Consider the following 25,150-nt stretch of genomic DNA (forward strand, 5'->3'; position numbering starts at 1 on the left):
CTGCTTACAGTGTGTCAGGCGTAGGGGATCTGTAGGAGAGCACAGAGCTCCGCTTCTTGCAGATCAGGCCTTCCGCACTAGACTGGACTGTTATGCTTCCTTTGGTAGCAACACCTAGGGAAGAGGCTGGTATATAGTAGGCGCTCAATAAATGAAGGGCATAAACTGTACAGTACTGTACAGATTCCCTACTAGGAAAGAGCGGTGGCAGGCCCTAATAAACGGCCTCTGTTTAAGCACACAGGAATCCCCTGCTACGGCAAAAACGCGTTAAGTCTAGGCCAAAGGGGAGTAAAGCCACCTCTGCGCATGCGCTCTTAGCACCCCTGCATCCAACGGGGCGGGCTTTTACTTTGCACACGCGCCTTTTGAGGTAGCCGAGCTAAGAATTGGGAGCAATTTTCCCGCCGGGTCGGGGGGGCGTGGCGTGGCGTTGCGCGCAGATTGATGACGACAGTTTGACGCCCGGCGGGTGAATGGCGGCTTTCAGTTTTAGGCCTGCGCTGTTGAAGGTCCCGCAGGTGAGTGGCTGAAGCCACGCGCGGGACAGTTCCGTGTCCCTGAGCTTCCTCGTGCCCCCGGAAGAGGCCGTCTTTCTTCCTCTGCGATCTCAGGGTTTCGGGCTGGGCACCGGCCACCCTACTGGGCTGGACCGATGGGGTCGAGGGAGGAGAGGGGCTCCGTCTGAGTCCTTATTACAATCTTCATACCACCCTTCCAGGCTCTGACATTGTGACACCTTCTCGCGCAACCCATACATCTCGTCTCGGTATGAGGTCGGTTAACATTCGCCTGATGAATTGAGGGAAGGAGAGGTTTGGGTTTAAGGTTCGATAAGCGGGTTGCGACTCCTGCCTTTTCTCTAATGTGACTGGACTTTTCTCAGCCACAGTTCATCTATCCTCTTTAATAGAGGAGTCTCAACGCTTTACCTCCATAGAAGATTTGTCAGCAACAAATTGGAGCATGCTGCTGCTTCTCATTGGCCAGAAGGTCTTGGCAGTTGGGCGAGACGTTTGGCCTCCTTGGCGTTGGCAAGGACCGGTGCTATCAGAAGAAATCCCAAAATAGAGTTCAAAGCAGTTCTTAAAGAAAGTGGATGTTGAAGGGGCGGGATGAAGCGAACCCTCTGTACACAGCATGCAAAGGGATATGATGAGGGGAGCGTGACCTTGACAGGATGAAAAAATGAGTGTTGGGAGGCACTGCCCTCTTCAGGGAAAGATCTGAGTTTGACAGGTCCAGACCTCATTCTTTCAGCTGCTGGTGATCCACCCTCCTTGAGCAAGAGATGCTTTTACTTCCCTTCTAACACATTGCCCTTATCAAACAGTCTTAGTTTTATGCTGCTTTGGTAAATTTGGGTTTGTTTAGTGTTTGGTTGACCAAGTACGTCAATACTGAGGCATTTTAGGTATTCCTTAACACTGAACTCGACAGCTAAAGTAAAGAATTTAAAAAATTTGGGAGATGTCCTCTTTGAAATGACAAAGACTTACATCTCCTTCTAACTGCTTTCCGGATCTCCTTGTGGCCAGCATCTCTCCCTCCATGTACTCTGCCAGTTGCCACCTCACTGTCTTCACATGTGCTAGATAAAACTGTGCCAGGAAAGATCACTGTCCCATCGATAGAATTCTGCATACTTCCTCTCTGCTCAGTCCAACTCTGGCTGTTTTTAGTTTCTGACCAGTTTGGGCAGAGATGTAGAAATCTGGAAATTTTCTGATGACCTGTTCAAAGGTTCTCTTGGCTTTTCTGCTTTCATTATTGCATAGAGCACAGGTGATGTGCTTTAACCACCTGCTTATGAGAAGTTTATGAGATTTATTTATTTGAATTTTGGTTCTGCTGTTTATTCTCTGGGTAGGGCAAGTGAGCTAGCCCCTTCTCCCTGTTTCCTCATCTGTGCTGACCTTATAAGATTGTTGTGATGATAATTATTTTTGTTTAATAAACTTAGCAGCTTAAAATACTACCCTTTTAGGGTGGCAGGAGGATTAAAAGTTCAAGCCCAGCCTGGGCAACTTCATGACTTAGTGCGACCTGTGTCAAAAAGGACAGGGGATGTATTTCAGTGTGAAGGCTTTGGGTTCAATCCTCAGCACCCCAAAACACAAACAAGAAACAGCACCATTTGTTATCTCCCAGATGTATAATCAGAAATCTAGGCAAGCCCAAGCTTGATTCTTTGCTTAGGGTATTACAAGTCAAAAAATCAGTGTGTTGGTGGCTTTGCTCTTATTTGCCCCCAAGTTTATTGAGGTTACTGACAGAAACCAGTTCCTTGGAGTTGTAGAACTGTCAGCTGGAGAGTGCCCTTAATTTTAAGGTCTGTTGACTTGAGACTTTAATCGCATCTGTAAAATCATGTTTGATTGAATAACCAAGGGATTGGAATGGGGGAAGCTATCTTTAGATTTCTGTATATCACAGAAGATAAAATGTGTAGAAGGAAATGTATAGAAAACACTCAGAACCAGTCCTGGCATGTATCAAGAGCTGTACAAACATTACCAAAGACCCCTGGTCTGAAGCTGGCCCATGGATTATATGAGAATGACATTTCTATAAAATATGGAATTGACAGTGTAGTGTGTGTTGAGTTATGCAAATATTCTCCTGGGCATTGTGGAACTCCATAATACTTTGTTGTGTGGCAGATATTGATATTTCACTCTTTTTTTTCCCCACAGTGATTTCTTAAGACCATTTTCAACTCTACAAGAAAGGCTACAATGGCATTCCCTCACCTACAACAGCCTAGCTCCCTACTGGTAAATATCAATTGCCTTTGAAGTGTCAGAGTGACAGTAGTTGTATAGCTGAGGAACTTGACAATTCTTTCTTGTTTCAAAGAATTCTAGTAGTTGCTTTTTAGGGACATGTGATAGGAATACCATAAGGCTCAGAGTTAGAGTGATTAAGCATGAATTTGCCTTTCTATTAGTATAGGACCTTGGATTTATTCAACCTCTGAGCTCTAGATATCCCAGCTACAAAATGAGTTAATTCAAATGCCATTTTCATACTTTGCAGAGTAGGGGGAAGAGTACATGAGAAAGCTGTGCATCAGAATGTTCATGATTCACAAATCCTTAAGCACATATGGAGTGTTCTAATAGCTATTATCAGTGAAAAATGGAGGGGGACTGCTGTGATGGGGGCATTTGAGATTGCATTTTAAGTACTAAAGATGATACTGAGAAATCAGGTCTGGGATGGTATTGGTGACAGATTTCTAATTTTAGTTCTCTAGAGTTGCTTTTTATAAACATTTATTAGTAAGGACATTTTTCCTTTGTATATATCACTAGAGCCAACAAGTCTGACCCATCACTTGAACAGCTCAGGCTTCTATCTGTGACTCAGAGCCTGTAATGTCCACCTGTGTTTGGAGGTGGGCAAGGTGTTAGACATCCTTGGGAAAAGCCCTATTGTTAATATTGAGCCTCTCAGGACTGGGGATTTAGCTCAGTGGCATAAATGCCTACCTGGCAAGTGCAAAGTTGTGAGTTCAATCCCCAATACCAAAAAAAAAAAAAAAAAAAAAAAATTGGGTCACACCACCTGATCTTAACTTGTTTACACAGAATTCTCTTCTCTATGGAGTCACTATGCCTTTACTATGTAGTCACTGTGCTTATTTTCCTCCATGACTTTGGGTAGATTTCCTCAATTTTTATGCTAAATATTTGCTCTTCTCTTTGCTGCCTTCATGATTAGTGTTTACTTGGATGAGGCTATGTATAGTTTTAGGCTATCTTATTTTTTATTTTTATTTTTATGTATTTATTTTTTTGGTACCAGGGGTCAAACTCATGACCTTGTGCCTGCCAAAGAGGCATTTATGCCACTGAGCTAAATCCCCAGCCAGAGCTTTGGTTTTTTTTTTTTTTTAATACTGGGGATCAAACTCATGACCTTGCACTTGCCAAGTAGGCACTTACACCACTGAGCTAAATCCCTGGCCCCTACTTTATTTTTTTAAGGCTGTCCTTTCTCTCTAACTCCTCCTTCCTACTAATTGAGAGAAAATGCTTCTGCTATAATCTTTGATTTCTTAGATATTCTCACTAATGATTATGGTAGTGTAATCATGGTTGGTGAGGTGGGAAGTGCTGATTCATACTGTACAGACTCAGCGAGTACTCGTAGACTACAAGAGGTAACCTGTACACTAGGGGTAGTCTGCTGGTTGTGGAGCTGACTGTGGTACTGAATCTCTGCTTATGGGTTGGTGGAGGTCTATTTGATTCTGATATTGCACAGTGCTCTGATTGTCTGAGGACCATGCTGAGAAGTAAGCCTGAGAAGAGCTAGTCTAAAGAGCATAGACCTATATCTTCTCCCTTTTAGTAGCATCCTCCGGGCCACTAACACATGTAGAACCTGATGTATGAGGTGCTGGGGAACCAGATCAGTGACTGTGTGTCTGACTCATGTCTATTGCTTAGATTATCATTTTGACTCAAGCTAGAATACCTGCAAAACATATAGAGAAAATATGTTTGTGATTTTTTTTTTTCCACTTTATTTCTTTAGGCTGACTCTATAAATAAGCCCTTTGCACAGAGGTGCCAAGACTTGGTAAAAGTCTTTGAGGATTTTCCAGCAAAGGTACAGCATCTCTCTTTGGGGCATGCCATATGCACACTTATTGTATATACCTATAGTGGATAGAGACCAGGAATTAATACACAGGATAATCCCCTACATCACAAAAAATGTATAACCCAAAATTTCAACAATGCCAAGGTAGAAAAACCCTATGGTAAATATTTTTTAAATATGTAGTTAATTTACAACTACTATACTTGTCAGGCCCAGGAAGTTGGCCTGAATAGGTTAATACCAAATGATACATAGTTTTGTTTCAGGGACTTCACTGAGAATGAGCAATATTGACCTATTTATTTATTTATTTATTTATTTTAATATTGACCTTTTTAGTAGCTCTCTTTAGATCAGAGGTTTGTATTGTTTTATTTGTTTAGGTGTTTTATGGTTTTTGGTTTTGTTTTATAGACAGGGTCTTGCTATGTAGCCCTGCCTTGAACTCATGACAGTCCCCTTTGCCTCAGCCTCCAAGTGCTAGGATTATAGGATAAGTCATCATGCCCAGCTGATTTTTTTTTTAAACTGCATTTTAAATCACAAGCTGGCTTATTTAACCAGCCTAAATATAAAGCAGTGTTGCTTGGTCTGCTCTGTAACCCCAGTAGAAGACCTCAAAAATGCTTTTCAACATTATACCAGCATTCCTGTGAGATAAGTGATCCTGTGAGTCTCTACCTGGAGTGATTTTTTCAGAGAGAGGTGGGGGGTACATGGTACAGAACAGCAGCTGGGATGGGAGTGGGCACTGGCCCTTGACAGATCTGCCTCCAGCCTCCCCGCACTGTTTCAGGAGCTGCACAGCATCTTCCCATTGCTGGTCGAGAGCATCTTCGGCAGTTTGGATGGCGTCCTTGTTGGCTGGAATCTCCGGTGCCTGCAGGGCCGTGTGAACCCTATAGAGTACAGCATTGTAATGGAATTTCTAGATCCTGGGTAGGTAGGTTGGCTGCCTATGCAGGGCTAGATACTTCCTTGTGATCTTGTTTTTAAATCACTCTACTTATTAAATTAAGAAATTGGAGTGAGATAGCTTGCAGTTCATTTGTGCTATTTTTTTTAAATTTTATATACAGTGGCCCAATGATGAAGTTGGTTTATAAGCTTCAAGCTGAAGACTATAAGTTTGACTTTCCTGTTTCCTACTTACCTGTAAGTAAACTATGATGGTGAGAGTGGTGTTTGAGGCTAATGGTCTGAAAAAGTGGCTCAGGTAGTAAGCAGGCAGGGGTCTAGAGGGGTGGTGGCCCGAGGCAGGAGGCAGGACCTAGAAGGCATCACAAATTAGAACTTGTAATAGCATCTTTTCAAAAGATTATTATAAACGCTGCCAGTAGAGAGGACACTATGGTTTGTTGCTGACCTACTGGCAGGCAGGGTGATGTGACAGGTTCTTTTCCTTTTCTGAGTCTGCCATCTTTCAGGAGCAAGTTGAGGAGTGACTTGCTCAGTGGATATGAGAGGCAAAGGAGAATGGGCTCAAAAGCACACTCCACCGTTCTCCTTCCTATTTGGACTTTTTGTGAGGATGACAAGAAAAATTCTAAGCAAAGTCTGTTATCTAAGTTCCAGAAGAAGGGTCCTGTCTCCACAGGCAGGTTCTAAATGCTAACCTCTTCCTCAGCAGCCTTCCCAAAGAGTTGCACTGCCTGGGGGGCACCATGCTGGTGCCTGCCTACAAGCCTATCTTCCTGTCTCTGCAGGGCCCGGTGAAGGCATCCATCCAGGAGCACATCCTCCCTGACAGCCCTCTGTATCATAACAAGGTCCAGTTTCCCCCGACTGGGGGCCTTGGCCTGAACTTGGCGCTTAGTATCCTTTGGTAGCCTGCAGGGTGGGGAGGCTGTCAGTGGTCGGCACATGTCATTGGAGGGTGGCCCACCAACCCTGTGTTTACTCCTTAACCCTGCCAACAGATCCGTTTGAGTATTACATATTCTACTTTGCTTTGAGCCTCATCACTCAGAAGGTACAGGAAGGATGCCTCTGAGTGCAGCTTGTTTATCACATCCTGCTGTGAAGGGTTGGGGCTTAACCTGAAGTGTCCCTGTGGTTACTTGTACCTGGAGGAGGCCAGGGTGGTGCCCAGAGCCCACACTAATGATGAGTTTGGTTTTTTAGCCACTGCCCGTGACCCTCCGTGTCCGTACTTCAGACTGTGCCTATTTCACCCTGGTGGACAGGTACCTGTCTTGGTTCCTGCCCACTGAAGGCAGTGTTCCCCCTCCACTCTCCACCAGCCCTGGTGGGGCCAGCCCATCACCAGCTCCCAGGTAAGGCTTCCTTGTTCATTAAGATGTGGCCCTTCTATGAGAGAGTTACCTGGTCATGGCCATCACCCATGGGGACATTGGTACCACCCTTTCTCCAAGATTGCCTAATTTTTCTTACACCTCATTTTGTAACACTGGCTATCCCAATGCAGCCATAAGAACATTTTGAGTTTGTCTCTAGTGGTCTGTGGCCATCACTGAGGCTGTCAGGTCTCTGACTTCATTGACAGCATGTATAACATACTTGGGTTCTATCTGTAGCAGTTCTCACTGCCGGTAGTGTCTAAGACCCACTGAGCCAGTGAGCAAGGTGAGGGTGTGGAAAGATTGTCCCATGTGGGCTTAGGGAGGGGAAGCAAGGCTGGAGAGAAGAGCCTTTATACTAGGCTACACAGGTTGAGCCTGACACTGGCACCTCAGTGTGAGGGTGAGTTGGGAGCTCGCTAGCTGGCTCCATGAGGCCTAGGTGGGCCCAGTGGCCAGCTCTTCTCTGGGAGCCCCTTCTGACCTGGCCCCTCTGCCCATTCCCTCTCTTCTTTGGACTGCTCCTTTCCTGGGAGGCTGTAGATGCTGGTTCAGCCCACACCTGTTGGCATATGCACATCGGGCTATGCCTTCACTTACACACATACATGTGATCCGGTGCTCTCAGAGAGGCTGCTAGGTGGTAACAGTGGGTGATGACCCTGGCATGGTGGTACTATTGCACCTGGGAAGGAAGACTTGGAGATGGGGTGGATTCATGCCCTTGAAGGCAGAATGCAGTTGCCAAGCAGTTTTCTTGATTGTTTCAACTTTTTATTTTGTAGTAATTTCAAATTTATAGGAAAGATGCCATGCATAATATAAAGAACTTTCATAGTCCTTTGACCCAGACTTCAGAAGTATTGACACTTTGCCGTGTCTCTTATCTTCTCTTCCACTTATCAGTACAGTATTTTACTACTCCTCAAGGGAGCTGTTAGAGCAAGTTACAGATGTGCCTTCCCAGACTTCTCTGTATTCCAGAGTGCATTTTCTAGAAGCTAGTACATTCTCCTCCATGACCTTGGTACTTCTGTCCACATCAGGAAGCCAATACTGCTACCACCTAATCCTCCAGCCATTTGTAGGGCTTATCGCCAGCTATTATCTGGCTAGGGTCTGGCATCAGACCATTGTGTGCAGTGGTCTTCTGGTGCCCTTCAGTTTTTATCTTTCCCAGCCTTGACCCCTTAAGTGCACAGGTTAACTGAAGATGCTCTTTTATGTGGGCTCTCTGGTGTTTGTCTGCTCATGACCAGGCCCATTTTGGGCTCTGTGGGCAGGAACACTGCTGTGGTGGCACCAGGTCCTTATCAAACACCCAGTCAGGAGATCTGTGATGTCTTTTTTTTTCTTTTCTTTTCTTTTTTTTTTTTTTTTTTGTCTTTTTCATTTTTATCAGTACCAGGGATCGAACTCATGACCGCACACTTGCAAAGAAGGCGCTTATGCTGCTGAGCTAAATCCCCAGCCCCTGTGATGTCCTTTTCCCCATTACTGATGACATAAGCTTGGAGTGTCAGCCTGGTTTTTATACTATAAATTTGTACTTTGTGCTTAAGTTAATACTGATGATTTAGTGGGAAGATATGTTGAGAGTATATAATTATCAATCATGTTAGCATCTTGGCCAAATCAGTTATTAATTGAGCAATTGCTGAATGTTTTTTTTTTTTTTTTTTTTTTAACTTCATCTCTCTTTAATTTGTTAAGTGGTAAGGAAGACTTTTCCCTGTTTGTTTATTCAAATATATCAGTGTAGACCTAGAAATCATTCTGTATGATTCAGTGTATTGTGATTGGTTACCCACATCATTATATTTGTGTCCAGATTGTCCCTGGCTTAGCCAGCAGAAATCCCTAACTGAGGCCTCTTTTTATGTCACCATCAGGACTCCAGCTATGCCCTTTGCCTCCTATGGCCTCCATCACACCAGCCTCCTGAAGCGACATATCTCTCATCAGACATCTGTGAACGCAGACCCTGCCTCCCAGGAGATCTGGAGGTCAGAAACTCTTCTCCAGGTGAGCTACTGAGAGAACTCTTGTTGTACTCTACTCAAAAAGCAAGGCCCCATGATGAAAAATGGGGCAAGACCCCAAGACAAATGGGGCAAGACGTCTTTTTAAAAGAAGCACGTTTATTTTAGCTGGCCCAGCGACACAGTGCAGATGGAATTTGCAAAGCTGTGCAACTGAGTTAGAGTTTTGATTGATTTTTATAGTTCATTTATGATTAGCTCATTGATCATTAAGTACATAGTGATGAGAAACAGAAATAAGGTGGGCCTTGTTCCCCTTTGCTTGAGGTCAGAGGCATTTTACAGTGGGTGGTTAGGCAATTTATAGCCCTTGGTCTGCCAATTCTAGGAACATTTGTCTCTCATAAATGGAACAATGGTTGACACAGCATCATTTGTCTCTCACAAGGGGAACAAAAGTTGACATAGCACACAGGTCAGTAAGGTGGGGGGAGGATGGCACGTTACAGAACAGCAGAACGACGCGGTTAGTTAATTTATAACTATGTGGTTGGTGCTTGGTTACTAGGGTAATGAGCTCAGTATAGAATGACAATATTATTAATGACTATCTTTTTAAGTAACTATTTTTGTTAATTATCTTTTAATCAATGATTTTAATTTTTAGCATCTTAGTATAACATTCCCCACTGATTTTTGTCAGTAAGCCAAATCATTAGCTCATGGAATTTTTAAGCAGTGGTATTTGTTTATAAATTTGTGTCCTTAAAACCATGAGTTTTATTGTTTGAACCTGGTCTTTGACATAATTTATTAATCTGTTTATAATGCAAGGTCCAATTGTTAAACAAGTAAGATTAACAGAGGTCTAGAGGCTGCTGTGATTAACGTTGTCAACCAGAGAGATAGAGAAAACCATCGCTCAAACCAATTCTGTTTAGCTTGTCTGGCTTGTTTTCATTCCTGTAGCCGCCTTTTAAGGCTGGCCATATTTTGTCTGATAACCCCAGAATGATTGGCATACAAACAACAATTTTTTCCTAATGCCAGACAGAGACCTCTTTTTTTTAGGAACAGGAGATCTAGACCCCGCCGGTTTTGTAAAACCATCTCAGTCAGTGAACTTAAGGAATCGTCTAATTTGGAGACAGAGTCACTAAGGGCTGCTAAATCTTGGTCAATGAGTGTACGTAGTGTCTATAATATTGGTCTTTTGACTATTAGGCTGGACACTCTTAAACTTATTGACCTTGTTACCTCAATTTTTAGAAATATAGGTAATAATATAGGATTTTTTCTTTATTTGGACCAGACTCTTTAAGTTAAAGCTAGGGAGCAAATGACTCTTATCATTATCTCTAGAGTATTAATACACTTGGAGAAAAATATGAACCAATATGCAAAGCTCAGGGTGCTGGGTGAACAGGTGATGCATAGAATATGGAGTTATGCCAGAAGTACAGGCAAACCAGGTTTCGTTGGGAGTAACAAGGTGCTGATTAGCAGGATACAAAAAATTATGAATCACACTGAAAAGGTTAGATTACAGAGTGCAGCATAAGGGGAAGTGTGCAAGGAGTAGGAGGCAGAGTAAACACAGGTTTCTGGAGCACCCTGTACATTGTCTAGTGTGAGCAGGGACTTAGCATCTCACCAACAAAAGGTGCGTCTGTACAGGAATTTAAAAGTTAATTTGCCATAAGCAATGTCTAGAGGCAAGAAGGGGCTAGAGATGGCACAGAAATTGCAAAGGGCAAAAAGGTCTCAGGAGTAGGAAGTCTAGTGGAGGAGAACAGAAGATGGGGTCTCTAGAGTGAGGAAAAAGGTAATGACCCCCTTTATTTTTCTGTCAAGGATATATAAATTTATAACCCCAATGTCTACAAAAATATTTTGTCTCTATGGACTGAACACCTATGATCAGAGGCTGGCTGTTGGTTTTGGGGGCAAAGATACCAGCCAGTGGACTATAATTTTTTTTGAATATATAAGTCTCTATTAGCAACCAATCAGGCAGCATGACATGTAAACCCAACAACATTTTTTTGTTTAATTTTTGTTGGGATGTTATCTAATAGGGAACATAAATCTATCTTAATTATCTCATAGACAGTAGCATTGGCTACCAATAATTTACCAGTGAAATAGTAATTTTAAGTTTTAAACAGTGGGTTACAAGGTATCTCCTTGGGGTGTCCATGAGGAATAACACCTAAGAACAAGATTATCAGATACATTTGGCAATCTTAAGCTTTAAAGAATCCTTAAAGGGAACAACAGTCCACTTATCTGTAGGTTGATCGCTGTCAGAGGCCAGAACTGGCTAGAAGTGGCAATGATGAATCGAGGCAGGCTTTTTGTGACTTTGACGGCAGTCAGAGTGCTGAGGACCACGGTGTAAGGGTCTTCTCACACGGTTTGAGAGACTCACAGTGATGTCTCTTGATGAGTAGTGTCCTAGGTTTTACTGCAGGACGTTTATCCTTAGGATGGGTTGCAGGCAGAGGTTGTTGTTCTCGGAATAACTGGTGGATGGAAGTCAGAGCTAGCTGAAGGGCCTGGAGGAACTTAACAAGATCTTGATTAGCCAGATCAGCTAATTTTTTTTTTTTTCAGAAATCTTAGGAATAAGAGGAGGAGGTCTCCCACATAGAACTTTAAAGGGGAAACAACTGCAACATAGGGGGTACATTGCGCACATAAGAGGGCAAAAGGAAGGAGACTCACCCAGTTCTCGCCAGTTTTTAATGCCATCTTAGTTATTACCATTTTTAATTCTGGTTTATTTTTTTTACTTGTCCTGAACTTTAAGGCCGGTAAGCACAATGGAGTTTTTAATCAATCTGCAAAGCTTGGGTTAGTTTTTGAGTTATCTGGGCTAGAAAAGCCGGGCCATTGTCAGACCCCATGGATAAAGGGAGGCCAAATTGGGGAAACTGCTATCAGGGCTGACTCAAGACTTAGTAGGAAAAGCTATCTATCAGTCCTCATTTTTTTAAAGTCTAGGCTTTTTTATTTTTGTGAACTCTATTTTTTAATGTTTTTTAGGCATAGTCCCACGATACCAAGTGGTTTTCATTTGTTGTGGTTGTTTAGGGTTTACCAACTGGCACTGAGGGCCTCTAAGGCTCACAGACTGAGTAAGCTTTGATAACTGAGGGATAAAGAAATGATCTCAAAAAGAGCAGCGAGTTTTGATCCTCCCATGTAAGCGGACTGATGAGCTTGTTGGATTAGTTTTTATCTCAAGACCTCGAAGAGGAGGACTCGATTATCAGGCAGTTGGTACCAGCCTCCAGGGATATCAGACTTTGCTTGGAGTTGAGCTGCCAAATGTAAGTCTTTTTGAGTGTAAAAGGGCTCTGACAGAGTGGGTGGAATCAGTAGCAATGTTGGGATTGTCTCAATCCCCACTGATTTTGTGGCTGCTTTTTGGGTAGCTGCATCTGTTAGATTATTTAATAGCCGTATTTCTTGGCATCTAAATGGCAGCTAACAAATCCAAAACTTGGGGAGCATTTTTATCTTTTGGCCCCCTTAAGTCAATGAACCTCATTCCTGATAAATGGCCCCATGAACATGGGCAGTAGCAAATGCATATCTGCTATCAGTCTGACAACTTGAGGGCTTCAGTGAGGGCAATGAGTTCAGCCCATTGGGCTGATGTTTTTGGCTCCAAGGTTTGTTCCCATAGAATCTGAGAATCTGTGACAGCGGCTCCCATGACCTGCTTACCTTGATAGATGTGACTGCTTCCATCAGAGAAATATGATGGAACTCCGGACAGTGGCTCGTCTGTCAAGTCTGGTCAAAGCCCCATGAAATGATCAGAGGGGCAAGGAGAGGTCATCATTAGGCAGCTGAATATCTGGGTTTAAAGACACTGTCCCCTTGAAACTGATGGTAGTCAGATCCAGAAGTAATGCCTGATAGGCAGCCATCCGTCCGGTGAAGCTTTGATGAGAGTCTCCAGTGAATGAGAGGAGATAATTTAAAGTTTTTGTCTAAATGTCACCTTTTGGGCCATTTTTACCAGGAGGGCCACCAAGGCAATCATCTGCAGGCAAGGCAGCCATCGGGCTGCCACATTATCAAGTCTCTTGGAAAGATAGGCAACAGGCCTTTGCCATGGTCCTAAACTCTGGGTCAGTACTCCTTTTGCTATCCCTTGTTTTTTATCAACATAGAGGGAAAGAGGTTTTTGCAACTTTGACAGAGCCAGAACTGGAGCTTAATATAACACTGTCTGCCTCCATTTCAGAACAGACTGTTGAGGAGGAAAGTGGAGAAAGGGAAACAAAAAGAATTCACATGTTATATACATGTACTAATTTCCCACAATGGATGTGATGGTTATGTCCTGCAAACATGTGCTACTAAAAATAAAAATTAAAAAAAAGAAAATAGCCCCTAACATGTTCAGCAAGTAGAGTGGACTCCTGAAGCATGAGGGTGGTTCTCAAATCCCATCAGCCTGTGAGTGTTTCTAAATGTCAGTATTTTCATGCTATGACATGTAGAAAATAGGTAAGAAATCTGTGCACACACACTGTGCACCCCTCACTGAACCCAGGATATCATACTCGCTAAGTAGTGCTCTATCAGTAAAGGTCTTGGCTGGCCCATTCTCTTACCAGTCCTGCCCCTCTGTGCAAAAGAGTAAATCAGTAGGTTCTGGTACAGGTTCTGGAGCTGACTCGGTAGCCACAGCATTACTGTCAGTTTTTTTGTGGGTACCAGAAATGGAACTCAAGACCTTGTACTTGCCAGGCAGGCACTGCACCACTTACCTATATACCTGGCACCCCCTTTATTTTATTTATCTATTTATTTTTGCTACGGAGGATTGAATTCAAATTTCACACATGCCAGGCAGGTATTAGTGCCGCTGAGCTAAATCCCCAGGCCCTTTTTTTGTTTTGTTTTTTTTTTTTGAGACAGGGTTTCACTATGTAGTTCACACTGGCCTTGAACTCACGATATAGCCTAGGCTGGCCTCAAACTTGCAGCAGTCCTCCTGCCTCAGCCTCCCAAATGCTGGGATTGCAGGTATGTGCCACCACGCCTGGCCCACAGCTTTGCTTTTGACAGCCCAAAACATAGGATGTAATTTGGTCTCCTTATATGAACATAATTGGTGTGAGCAGTGCTATGCTTTTAGAACCTTCCAGGTTATTTTTGCCGTAGCACCAGAAATGCTAGAAATTGTCATCACTGTTAAGAGGCGATGTGATGGTGCAGAAGGCCTGAGCTGATGTGAGCTCTGGGCTTTGCTAGCTATGAAGTGGGCAGATGACTGAGATGTATGCTAACAGAACAATGTTGGAGGGTTCTGTTTCCTAGACCAGAACACTGAACTGTTTTTAATTTAAAAAATGTTAATTATTGTAAAGTATGTATAACGTAAGTTTTAACCTTTTAATCGTTCCTAAGTGTACTATCCAGTAGTATTCACACTACTATGCTAATCACAAAAATGCTTTGATATCTTTATATATACTTTTTTTTTTTTTTTAGTACCGGGGATTGAACTCACAACCTCATGCTTGCCAAGCAGGCACTTGTGCTGCTGAGCTAAACCCCAGCCTGCTTTGTTATCTTTAGAAACTGAAATTGTACCCCTTAAGTGATTCCATTTTCTCCTCTTCTGAGGCTATTAGAACCACTGTTTTGCCTTCTGTTTCTTAAGAATTTGACCACTCTAGGTACTTCATGTCTAGAGTATTTATCTAGAATAGCTTTTGTCTTTTGTGACTGGCTTATTTTGCTCAGTATAAGGTCCTTGGGTTTCCTCCATGTTATAGCATGTGTCAGAATGTCCTTCTTTTTATGGCTGCATAATATCCCACATATGGATGTACACATTCTGCTTAGGATTCATTTGTCAGTGAAAATGGATTGCTTCTGCTTTTTAGCTCTAGGAATAAGATTGCTATGGCCAGGAGTGTATAAATATCTCAAGTCCCAGCCTTAAGAACTTTTGGATATATCCCCAGGAATGGAATTGATGGATCACATGGTGATTCTTTTTTCTTTTGTCTCGTACATGGTAGGTAAGCATTCTACCACTGAACTGTATCCCCAGTTCTTTTAATTGTACTTGAGACAGGGTCCCCATTAATTTACCCAGGTTGGCTTTGAATTTGTGATGCTCCTGCGTCAGCCTGCTATGTTTAATTTTTTTTCCCCCCTTGTATTACTGGGAATTGAATCCGGGGCTTTTGCTACATCCTCAGCCCATTTCTCATTTTGAGAAATGATCTCTTAATTTGCAGAGGCTGGCTTGATGCTGTTTATTGTTTTGTGATAGGTCTCACTCTGTAGTTCAAGCTGGCTTTGAGTTAACTCACTGTGTAGCCCAGGTTGGTCTAGAATTTGTAATCCTCCTGTCTCAGCCCTGCCTGAGATCTGGGATTGCACAATGCCTGGCTGTATGTTTTAAAAAAAATGTTTTTTTTTTTGAAGTACTACCCTACAGCTTTTGACAGATTCAACACTATTTTTTATTCCCATTAGGAGGACACAGGGTTTTAGTTTCTTCATATTCATAATATGTCTTGGTATTTTCTGCTTTTTTGATGATAGCTACTCCAAAATCTGTGAAGTGGTTTGGTTGCATTTCCCTAATGGTTAGTGATGTTCAGTCTCTTTTCCTGTGCTTAATTGGCCATTTGTATATCTTTAGAGAATGAGAAGAGTTCAGGCTGGTCTTGAACTCCCTGTGGCCTGGTCTTAAACTTACTGTAACACTGTAAACTTACTGTAACACAAGCTGTGATCTTCCTGCTTTAGCCTTCCAAGTGCTGGGATTACAGGTGTGTGTCACTATGCCCAGGTCCTTTGCACATTTTTAAGTCAGATGGTTTACTCTGTTGTTGTTGAGTTTTAGATATTCTTTAGATATTTTTAATAAACTCTTGTCACTTATGTGATTTACAAGTATTTTTCCCATTCGGTGTGTTATATTTTTACTTTATTTATTTATTTATTTTTTAAGCTAGTCAAATTTAGCAGTGGGGGGGTGGTATACCAACTTTAGTGACATATATTTTTACTTTATCAATAGTGTCTTTTAGCTGGGCATGGTAGTGCTTACCCAGAATCTCAGCAGTCTAAGAGGCTGAGGCAAGAGGATCACAGATTCAAGCCCAACCCAGGCAACTGAGCAAGTTAGTGAGACCCTGTGTCAAAATTAAACTTTTAACAAGGGGCTGGCCATATAGCTCAATGTAAAAGCCCTGGATTTAATCCCCAATATTGCCACCAAAAGAAAGAAAGCCTTTTTGGCATCCCATTGTCTCTTTTTCTTTTTCTCTCTCTTTTTTTTTTCCCCCTTTTTTGTACCAGGACTCAAACTTAGAGCCTTGTACTTGCCAGGCAGGCACTTGTGCTGCTGAACTATATCCCTGTCCCTGTTCTCTTTCATTGCCTGTGCTTTGGTGTCATGTCAAAAGAAGTCATTGCCAGGTGTGATGTAATGAAGTCTTCCCCTTATGTTTTCTTTTCGGTTTCATGGTGTTAGCTTACATTTATATTGCTGATCCACCTTGAGTTAATTGTTTTGTTTTGTTTTGTTGTCTTGACAGGGTCTTGCTATGTAGTCCAGGCTAGCCTTGGACTCTTGGTGATCCTCCTGTTTCAGTCTAAGTGCTAGGATTATAGGGGTGTGCCACCATGTCCAACTGAGTTAACTTTTTCATATGGTACAAGAAGGTTTCAGCTTCCTTCTTTTATATATTGATACAATATTTTCCTTGCACTACTTGGAGAGACTCCTTTCCCCATGGACTGGTTTTGGTGCTATTGTTCAACATTTTGATCAGCTAATGCTCTTTTGTAGGTTTTTGTTGAAATGTGGCTTCACCATTATTCCTTGGAGTTGTACCAGAAAATGCAGTCCCCTCATGCCAAGGTATGTTTCCAGTTCTTCCTGTTTCCTGCTTCTGGCTCTGGTCAACTTGCTATTTCTTGTTCTCAGTCTTAAGTTACTTATCACAACCTGGATGGTGGGAAGCAGAGCCCACCAGCCACCCCTCATTCAGATGCCTAATACAAGATGAGTATTGTCCTATAGTTTGAGGGTCTTATACTCCAAGGGGTGGGCCCTTAATGCTAGGAGGTATGTCTTTTCTGGGTCTTCATTATGGAGCTTTCAGAATTCCCTCTGTGATAGGGGAACAGCAGAGATTCTGATGCTCTCGCTGTGGGGGTAGGAGAAGCTACTGATGCCTGTGGGAGTGATTCCCAGTTTCTCCTTTGCAATCAGCAATATCTTTGTGCTCTCAAGGGTGGTCACCCTGGGTGGAAACCTGCCATTGTGGTGAAGTCAAATAACCTTTGCCTATGCTTCTTGTCCTTACCTCCTCGAGAGCATCAGAAGTGGCCATTTTTGTGGCGGGTGGGGCCTTGTATCCTTCTGCATGTGTCTTGGTCTTTTTCATTCTCCTTATTCTCCCTCTTCTTCCTCTCCCCTCCCTTTCTCTTCCTTGGCCTTTCCCCTTTCTCCTTTTCTGGGTAGGACACTTGTTTGCCAAAGTATGGATGTGACAGAGTCCCTGGAACTTCCTGGTGTTGCTGTCCCTGGGCCAGGCACTTCACTGAGTTCCTCAGGGTGAAATGGCTCTGTTCAGTTAGTGAATGGACCGTGGACACTAATGAGTCAACTTGAAACACACATGCCTGGTCCAATGCCCAAGGTACTGTCACCACCTCAGTCTGATGCCTGTGGCTTCTGTGCATCACTTTGCTTTGTAGACTTTGATTTGTTGATGCCAGGCAAAATTCTGGAGGGTGTCCTTAAGAATGAAGTCTAGCTGGGTGGTGGCACATGCCTGTAATCTCAGCACTTGAGAGGCTGAGACAGGAGGCTTGTTGTGAGTTCAAGACCAGCCTAGGCTACAGAGTGAGCTCAAGTCCAGACTGAACTGCATATTGAGACCCTGTCTCAAAAAGACAAAACAAACAACACAAAAAAAGTCTAGAGGTAGCTGGCATGGTAGCATATGGGAGGCACAGTACCTGGTGCAGCACTCTGGGAGGTTGATGTGGGAAGATCGAAAATTTGAGCCAACCTGGGCAGCTTAGCAGTTTAGCAAGACTCTCAGAATAGGGCTGGGGATTTAGCTCAGCAGTATAAGTGCCTGCCTTGCAAGCATGCGGTCGTGAGTTCAATCCCTGGTACCAAAAAAAAAAGAGAGACTCAATAAAAAAGGACCAGTTTGGTGGAATCACAAAAAGGGCTGAGGATTCAAGTCCATGTAAAGGCCCTTGGTTCAATCCCCAGTACTGGGGAAAAAATTGAAAAGTGAAAATTGAGACGTGTATACCGTAACTGAACTCCAGTTCTGAGGAAAGACCATTGTTGTGGTCCTGCTTCTACTGCAGTCTCTGCAACCAGTTCTAAGACCCCAGTGCGGTTAGTATGGAGGATGGGGCTTGGCTCTCACTGTTCCTCTTAAAGCACAGGGTGCTCCAAAACTTTGTCCTTGGCATCACCTTGGTGGAGGAAAATGGGGAAAGGCCCAAGACTATCCATCCTGTGCTTGAGCCACCAAGAGCCTGCCATACCCTGCCTGCTTCCTATATTCACTGCATGTTTCTGGCTGGTAAATGGTAGCCTGGGGGCTGGGTTTCTTTCCCCTAGGTTTGTTCTCAGGGCCCAACTTCTTTCTTGGGCACCTAAAAGATACTCAGCTCTGTGCATGTGTCTTGGCTGTGCAGAGGCGGGACTGTTGCTGCATTGTTTTCCTGTCTGCCCATGGTGTCTTCTGAGTGAATGGCAGTCACACCACTTTCAAGGACCAATCAGAAGGACCTTTCTGGATGGTCACCTGTGTCTTCACAGGTTCTGATAGAGAACCTGTGCCTTAGCCTTTGTCCCCACACTTGCTTCCTCTTAGACCTTAGGGAGATAAGATGTACCAGAATGACTGGCATGGAGAGGACTGGGCATCTAAGAGGCTCTGCCCTTCACCTCCTCCTATAGAGGCAGAGAACAAAACAAAAATCTATGAAACCTGAGTGGATGGGCACTGAGGAAAACAGCTGCGGTGGTCCCGTCATCCAAGACCTCTTACTGTGTATTTGGGCTTGCACTAGGCCCACCTTACACAGATCCTTGCCAGTCCCTGCCTAGCCTTGATTTCCAAATGGTGAAAACGCAGCACCTAAAGTCCTAGTGTGGGTCCAGGGCACGTATTTACTACCCAGTGGCTGGAGGCAGTGATGGCTACAGCCCTGGAAGTGGCCATGCCAGCCCTTGTGTTCCAGTGGGAAGGGGCAGGGACTCCACTGCGACCTTGCTTCTCGGTTCCTCTCTGAGCCTGGGGTCTGGCTGAGAGGAAGGCTGGGAGAGGACTTTGCTATCCTGCTATGCTCTCACCTCCTTGTGAGTCACCTCAGCGCCTGGCAAGTGCGTCTCACCTGTGTGAAGCCCCCATAGGCATGCTGCTTGGGGAAGAAGTGTGCTGGGTGCCTCTGGGCTATGCTTGGCTGAAAGGCAGCAATGCTGCAGGGAGGTAGGGGAAAGAGTCCTGGGGTGGGGACCAGGTAGCTTGCCAGCTCTGCTGTTACCACTGCTGTCCAGGGCTGTCCCAGCCTTGGTCCCACTGACTTTGTAGGTATGTGGGGACTCTGCCTTGGGAGCTCTGTGCATTTGGAAGGCAGAGTCCTAATAAGATAGGAAAGGCTGTCTTCCCAGAATTATAACTGATGAACATAACTTTAACCATTTCCAGACTATGGGAGAGTATGAGGGATGTGGGGCAGAGGGTTGGCTCGGTGGGCTCAGTCTGTGCTACCCTTGGGATCCAAACTTTGGCAGCCCATCCCTGTCCTCAGTTCTGAGAGAGACGCACTCATAGAGGGACACTGATTATGTTTTGGACACATAAGAATTGATCACATCATTTATAGTATCTACTGATTTGGTAAATTTCTTCTCAAGACAACCAAGGAAAGTCTAACAAGTTACAGTCGTCCCTCAGTATTTGGGGGGGCTTGTTCCAGGACCCTCATAGGTACCAAAATCCACGGATCTTCAAATCCTTTATATAAAATAACCCAGTATTTGTATATAACCTGTGTGTGTCTTTCCATACACACTAAATCATCTCTAGATATAAATATATAAATAGTTATATACTATTATTGAGGAACCAGTAGCAAGAAAGACTGGGGCTAGGGCTGTGACTCAGTATTAGAGCACTTGTCTAGCACATTAGAGCCCCTGCATTCAATTCCTCATACTGATGAATGAAAGAATTAATAAATGAGTAGGGAAAAAGGGAAGGTAGTCTGTACATGTTCAGAACAAATGCACCACCACCACCACCACGGTGTTTCAGTCTAGTCCATCAAACCCGTGAATGTGGAACCCATGGATGTAGAGGGCCAACTACACTTTGTTTTTGGGACAGAGTCCTGAAACTGGCTCCCCCAAATTTCTTTCCTGACCCTTGAGCCCTTCTATGCCTTGATGGCCTTCAGCATATCCCAGTTAAGGTCCTGGGCCATAGGGGCCAGGTATCACATGGAGTCTCCAAGTTGGTGGGATGACAGAATTAGGTGAACTTCAGCTGAAGAGGCTGTCAGCCCAGCAACATGAAGGGGCTTCCCCAGTGATCTTGAGGCTCCACTTCAATCTCAGCCTACAAGGCCAGTAGGGGTGCCCAACATGGGCCCAACAACAGGTTTGCCTGTGGTTTGGGTCCTGGGTTTGGGCCACCAGGAAGGGTGGTGTTTTGCTGGCCCCAAGCTGCTGGGGTTGTGATTGTTTGGATTGTCACTGACGTGCTTTTGTTTTTGTTTTTGTTTTTTGTTTTTTGTTTTCTCCTTCCCCATCTGGGCTCCTCATTGTTTTCTTTTTCTCCCCACTTCCCCTGCCCCCTGTCCTATCCCCATGTCTCCCCTTCCTCACCTTGTCTTCTCCTGCCTCTTCTTGGCTTCTCTCTGTATGTTGTCTCAGCTGGAGGTTCTGCACTACCGACTCAGTGTCTCCAGCGCCCTCCACAGCCCTGCCCAACCCAGCCTCCAGGCCCTCCACGCCTACCAAGTACTGGCTGCACTCATTTCCTCCCTTCCCCACCCACAGAGGAGCACAGAGTGCCTGCTGGGGCAATGGGAGAGTGAGGGTCTGGCTGAGGCCTGCTGCAGGGATTAAGAGCCTAGTTCTGATCAGAGTGTAGTCTACAGGTTTAGGGAAGGCAGGGGTCAGCCTTCAGTCTTGCCCAATCCCCCAGCATATAACTAGTCTGGTTTTGGGTGTGTAGCCATATATGGAGTGGGGCATATAGCCCTGGCTGGCCACAGAGGCTACGAATCTGCCTGGTCCAGGTCCCAGCCAGGGGAGGAGTCTCTATTCATAGGTATTGGAGCTTTGCAGTGGCTTAACTCTTCCCTTGCTGTGTAAGGCCATGGTGCCTGGAAAGTGACCAAGGATGCAGAGGCCTAGGGACTTGTGGGTAGTGTGAATTGTACGCTATCCAGAGCCATCACCTGGCTTGGAGACTGCAGCCACCCTGAGTCAGCATGTACAGCAGAGTGTGGGTAAGGAGAGCTCAGAACTCAACCGTACAGCTGACAGGGCTGTCAGCCTAGCCAGGCCTGACCTTCTGTTTACTGCAGCTGCTTTTAGACTCTTGGAGGCCAGTAAGAGCAGGTGGTGACATCAGGAAGGCTGTTGTTTGTTTAGGTAGTAACAAATGTGCGGATGGATTTGAGGTCAGTGAAAATGAGTTTGGACTTGGGCGTTTCTTTTCTTTTCTTTTTTTCCTTTTCTGGAGAGAGACGGGTGTTTCAGGGACAGTGGAGTTGGCAGATTTGTGAAGAAAGGTAGGAACATGGGAGCTGAGCTCCCAGGCACAGCTCTGTCCATTTAATCCTGGCTGTGAAAGGAACACACAACAGTTAATGTTTAAATTGGAGCCAAGATGAGAACTCATGGAGTGGGATGGGATGGTAACTTCAGCTCACAGAGGAATCCTCAGAAGCAGCAGCTACCCTCAGGAGGGAAGAGAGGCCCCTTGGAGGACCGAGTGCTGAGCAAGCTTGGCTGAACCTGGATTCAGCCACCCTTCAGGCTCAGTAGCAGGAGAATTGAGAGTCCTTGAGAGGTCAGGCCCAGTGGGAAATGCTGTCGGCTTTGGGGACTTGTCCTTAAACTTTTGCCAGTGCCGGAGATTGAATCCAGGGCTTTGTACATAATAGGCAAGATCTGTGCCACCACTTGTAGTAGGATATCTTTTTAAAAAGTGAGCTGGTGGTAGGAACTAGACATGTGACTCAGCGGTAGAATCTTTGCCTAGCATATGTGAGGCCTGGGTTATGTCCCCAGCGCTGGTGGAGGAAGCCAAGTGTAACTGTAGCCTCAGATTCTGCATGGAGTTTGGCTTAGGAAATGAGAGTGGGGAGAGAAGTTCGGCTTAGCAAAAGTGGCTTGATATGGTACCATGTGGTTACCAGAAGAAGGAGCTGGCATCTGGCCCCCAAGAAGGTCTACAAAAAGATGGGGTATGCAAGTTGCCCAGCAGGGGAAGGCAGGCTGCCAGTTCCTGTGAGGTTGTTGTTGCTTTTCCTGACCCAAAGGGATGACATCATAGCCCAGGGTCCCAGGGTCAGGGCCACTGGCCAGGAATGAGGCTGTAGGAAAGGGGGAGGCTCTGGAGTTGGGGTGTGGGCACATGTGCGCATGCATGTGTATGTGTGTATTAGAATATGGCATTGATGCTCTTCTGGTCTTTTAATATTAGTATTAATACTACTCTAGAATGTCTTAGTTCATTTCTGTTACTAGTGACAGTACCACAGGCTGGTAAGTTACAAAGAAAGATGTTTATTTTGGCTTGCAGCTCAGGTCCAAGATCTGCGGCAGTGGTGAACCAGTGGCACTCATGTTGCAGCGGACTGTTTGTATCATTGAAAGTTGTAAAATGTTCACCATCCCTGGTCTAGCAATTCATCTGGTGATTGTCTTATTGTTCACAGAGTCCTGAAATGGCATAGGGTATCATCACATGGCAGGAGGCAGGCAGCGGGAGAGAGACCTAGCCAAACTGGCTTTCACAGCTGACCCACTCTCCAGAAGACCCGTTAATTCATTAGTTGCATGATTGGATCCGTTTGTAAAGGCAGAGCCCTAGATGCTCGTTAAAGGTCTTGCTTGGCGCTACCTCTTATTTTGTAATGAAGATTAAAACTTCAGCATGAGTTTTATAGGGGACAAACTGTATCATTATATTTTATACTTTTTTCTTAAAATCAATCTAAATTTGTTGCACAGAGACTAAAATTGCAAATAAGCAGAAGAAAATAACTCATACAGAGTTCCATCTTCAGATTAAGCCAGTGAGGGTGTCGCCTGGATCTGTGGGGCATTTTCATGACAGGCCTGAGTGGACAATGCCTCAGGGCTGGGGCCCATGCCAGGCTTAGCTGGTCAAGTTGTTGGAGAGGACTATGCGGTCCTGCCTTCAGATGCTTCCCTGCCCCAGTCTACTTCCAGGGCTCCAATGAGTCCCCCTTCACTTGAATGCTGAACAGCTGGGGGAGTCCTGCTGCTGGCAGAGACTTTCCTCACTCATGGGCTTTGCCTCAAAGACCCTACGTATTATGAGAAGTTAAAGTCGCACTTCTCTGGAGGATTTTGGCTGACCACAGGTCCACTGGCAGGAGAGGACTTTTCTGGGGCTGAGTCTCTGTCTATCTGTGAGAGAAAGCAGGAGGGAATCAGGGTTGTGACCAGAGAGCGAACTGGGGAGAAAGAAGAAGCTCCCACTCTTAAAAGGTGAGCCCTAGAGCTTTCTATACTCACCCAGGAGGCAGTTGGGTGGCCTGGGGTCCAGAGCTCTGATGAGTTGCCCCTATTCCTGGTCCTCTGGCTGGTCAGATAGGGACCCCTGAAGCCAGCACAGGCAGAAGTGTGTTGCGGCACACAGCTGTGTTCTAGCAGTGGGGGTTTTGGTGCACTAGAGAGCACTTTGCAGTGAATCTTTCAGCTGGTTCTCCCTAAGGCAGGCTGGCCATGAGCTGGGCCATACTTCACTGCCGAAAGTGACATGAGACTCATCTGCTGAATGCCAGGCACAGTGGGATCCTGGGGGGTGGCCCCTACTCCAGGCCTGTGCCTCCTGTGGGGTGGCAGAGTGGCCAGCCAAGGGGCAGGATGTGGTCAGACTTCCATGGGTCCTGATGGCCTTTTTCCCTGCCTTAGGAGTCATTCACACCCTCTGAGGAGCACGTGCTCGTGGTGCGTCTCTTGCTGAAGCACCTGCATGCCTTTGCCAACAGCCTAAAGCCTGAGCAGGTCTCGCCTTCCACCCATTCCCACGCCACCAGTCCCTTGGAGGAGTTTAAACGGTGGGTGCAGGCTGGCAGAGTTCCCATGGCTTCTGGTCTCTTCCTTTATACCATGTTGCCCACCATGACTTTACCCAGGATGTGGGGTGGGACAGGGCAGCCCTTTTTGCTGAGAGCATGGAGACCTCAGTTGGGCTACACAGATGATCCCTGACCTCACAGCAGCCTGTCTACCTCCTCTGACTTCCAGAGCTGCAGGGGCTGCCCCACTGCTTCTGTTCCCAAAGCTGCCTCTCCAGGCCTGCCCTTTTCAGTGGCCAGAGACCCTGTTCTGCAACTCTGGCTTGTCCCTCCATTTCCAATGTCAAGGCTGAAGAGGGAGGTTGTACTGATGGCAAACCGTCCCACCCCACCCCCTATCCCCACCTTCAGGAGATGGGCCAGCAGCCCAGCTGATTGGCGTAGGGCTGAGAGGTGTGGAAGAATCAGACTGGCCCAGGTACCTGTGTGTCCTTAGGTGTTCCCAGACCTTTCTGAACCTTGGTTTCCTCCTCTGAAAAATGGTACTAAAGACAGATCTTAACTCCAAGGGAGTCCCCAGCACTCTTTGGTGGTAATCAGTGCCCCTCTCCTCTCCCTGGCTCCCTGCAGGGCTGCTGTTCCGCGATTTGTCCAGCAGAAGCTCTACCTCTTCCTGCAGCACTGCTTTGGCCACTGGCCCCTGGATGCATCCTTCAGAGCTGTAAGTTTTGGCCCTTTTGTTTTTGCCTTCTGTTCTGAGGGAGGGATGTGACTATCACCGTGAAAGGAGAAAAGGAGGTCTTGAAAGTCCACTGCTCTGCTGGCTGTAGCTTCCAAAGCTGACCCTAAGGTACAGAAAACCCCTACCACACGCTGGCTGTCAGAAGGTAGAGGTTGTTCTCTGGCTTCTCCCCACTACAGCTAGCATGCTCATGAGCC

The 25,150-nt window shown here is 45.2% G+C and overlaps 1 protein-coding gene across 6 annotated transcripts in view; it reads left to right on the forward strand.

Annotated features, from left to right (window-relative positions):
* The first annotated feature begins 377 nt into the window (after positions 1 to 377).
* The window catches only part of Smpd4 (sphingomyelin phosphodiesterase 4), a 29,957-nt gene continuing 5,184 nt past the window's right edge, over positions 378 to 25,150 (forward strand). Inside the window, exons 1-14 of one of the 6 annotated variants that reach the window (XM_063226071.1) lie at positions 505 to 521; positions 722 to 776; positions 2,697 to 2,777; positions 4,546 to 4,620; positions 5,411 to 5,553; positions 5,694 to 5,769; positions 6,321 to 6,429; positions 6,534 to 6,586; positions 6,739 to 6,890; positions 8,807 to 8,939; positions 16,737 to 16,808; positions 20,862 to 20,948; positions 24,105 to 24,250; positions 24,842 to 24,932. In XM_063226071.1, the coding sequence (XP_063082141.1) occupies positions 2,739 to 2,777; positions 4,546 to 4,620; positions 5,411 to 5,553; positions 5,694 to 5,769; positions 6,321 to 6,429; positions 6,534 to 6,586; positions 6,739 to 6,890; positions 8,807 to 8,939; positions 16,737 to 16,808; positions 20,862 to 20,948; positions 24,105 to 24,250; positions 24,842 to 24,932 (1,176 nt within the window). In that variant the 5' untranslated portion in view covers positions 505 to 521; positions 722 to 776; positions 2,697 to 2,738. Of the gene's footprint in view, positions 522 to 576; positions 777 to 2,696; positions 2,778 to 4,545; positions 4,621 to 5,410; positions 5,558 to 5,693; positions 5,770 to 6,320; positions 6,430 to 6,533; positions 6,587 to 6,738; positions 6,891 to 8,806; positions 8,940 to 16,736; positions 16,809 to 20,861; positions 20,949 to 24,104; positions 24,251 to 24,841; positions 24,933 to 25,150 lie in introns of those variants that run through there. The other 5 variants (XM_013141887.3, XM_013141889.3, XM_013141890.3 and 2 more) reach the window with 5 other exon arrangements.

The sequence above is a fragment of the Cavia porcellus genome, unplaced genomic scaffold, assembly GCF_034190915.1.
Source record: "Cavia porcellus strain 051 isolate PalLab524CR breed Dunkin Hartley unplaced genomic scaffold, mCavPor4.1 scaffold_16, whole genome shotgun sequence".
NCBI classification, from domain to species: domain Eukaryota; kingdom Metazoa; phylum Chordata; class Mammalia; order Rodentia; family Caviidae; genus Cavia; species Cavia porcellus.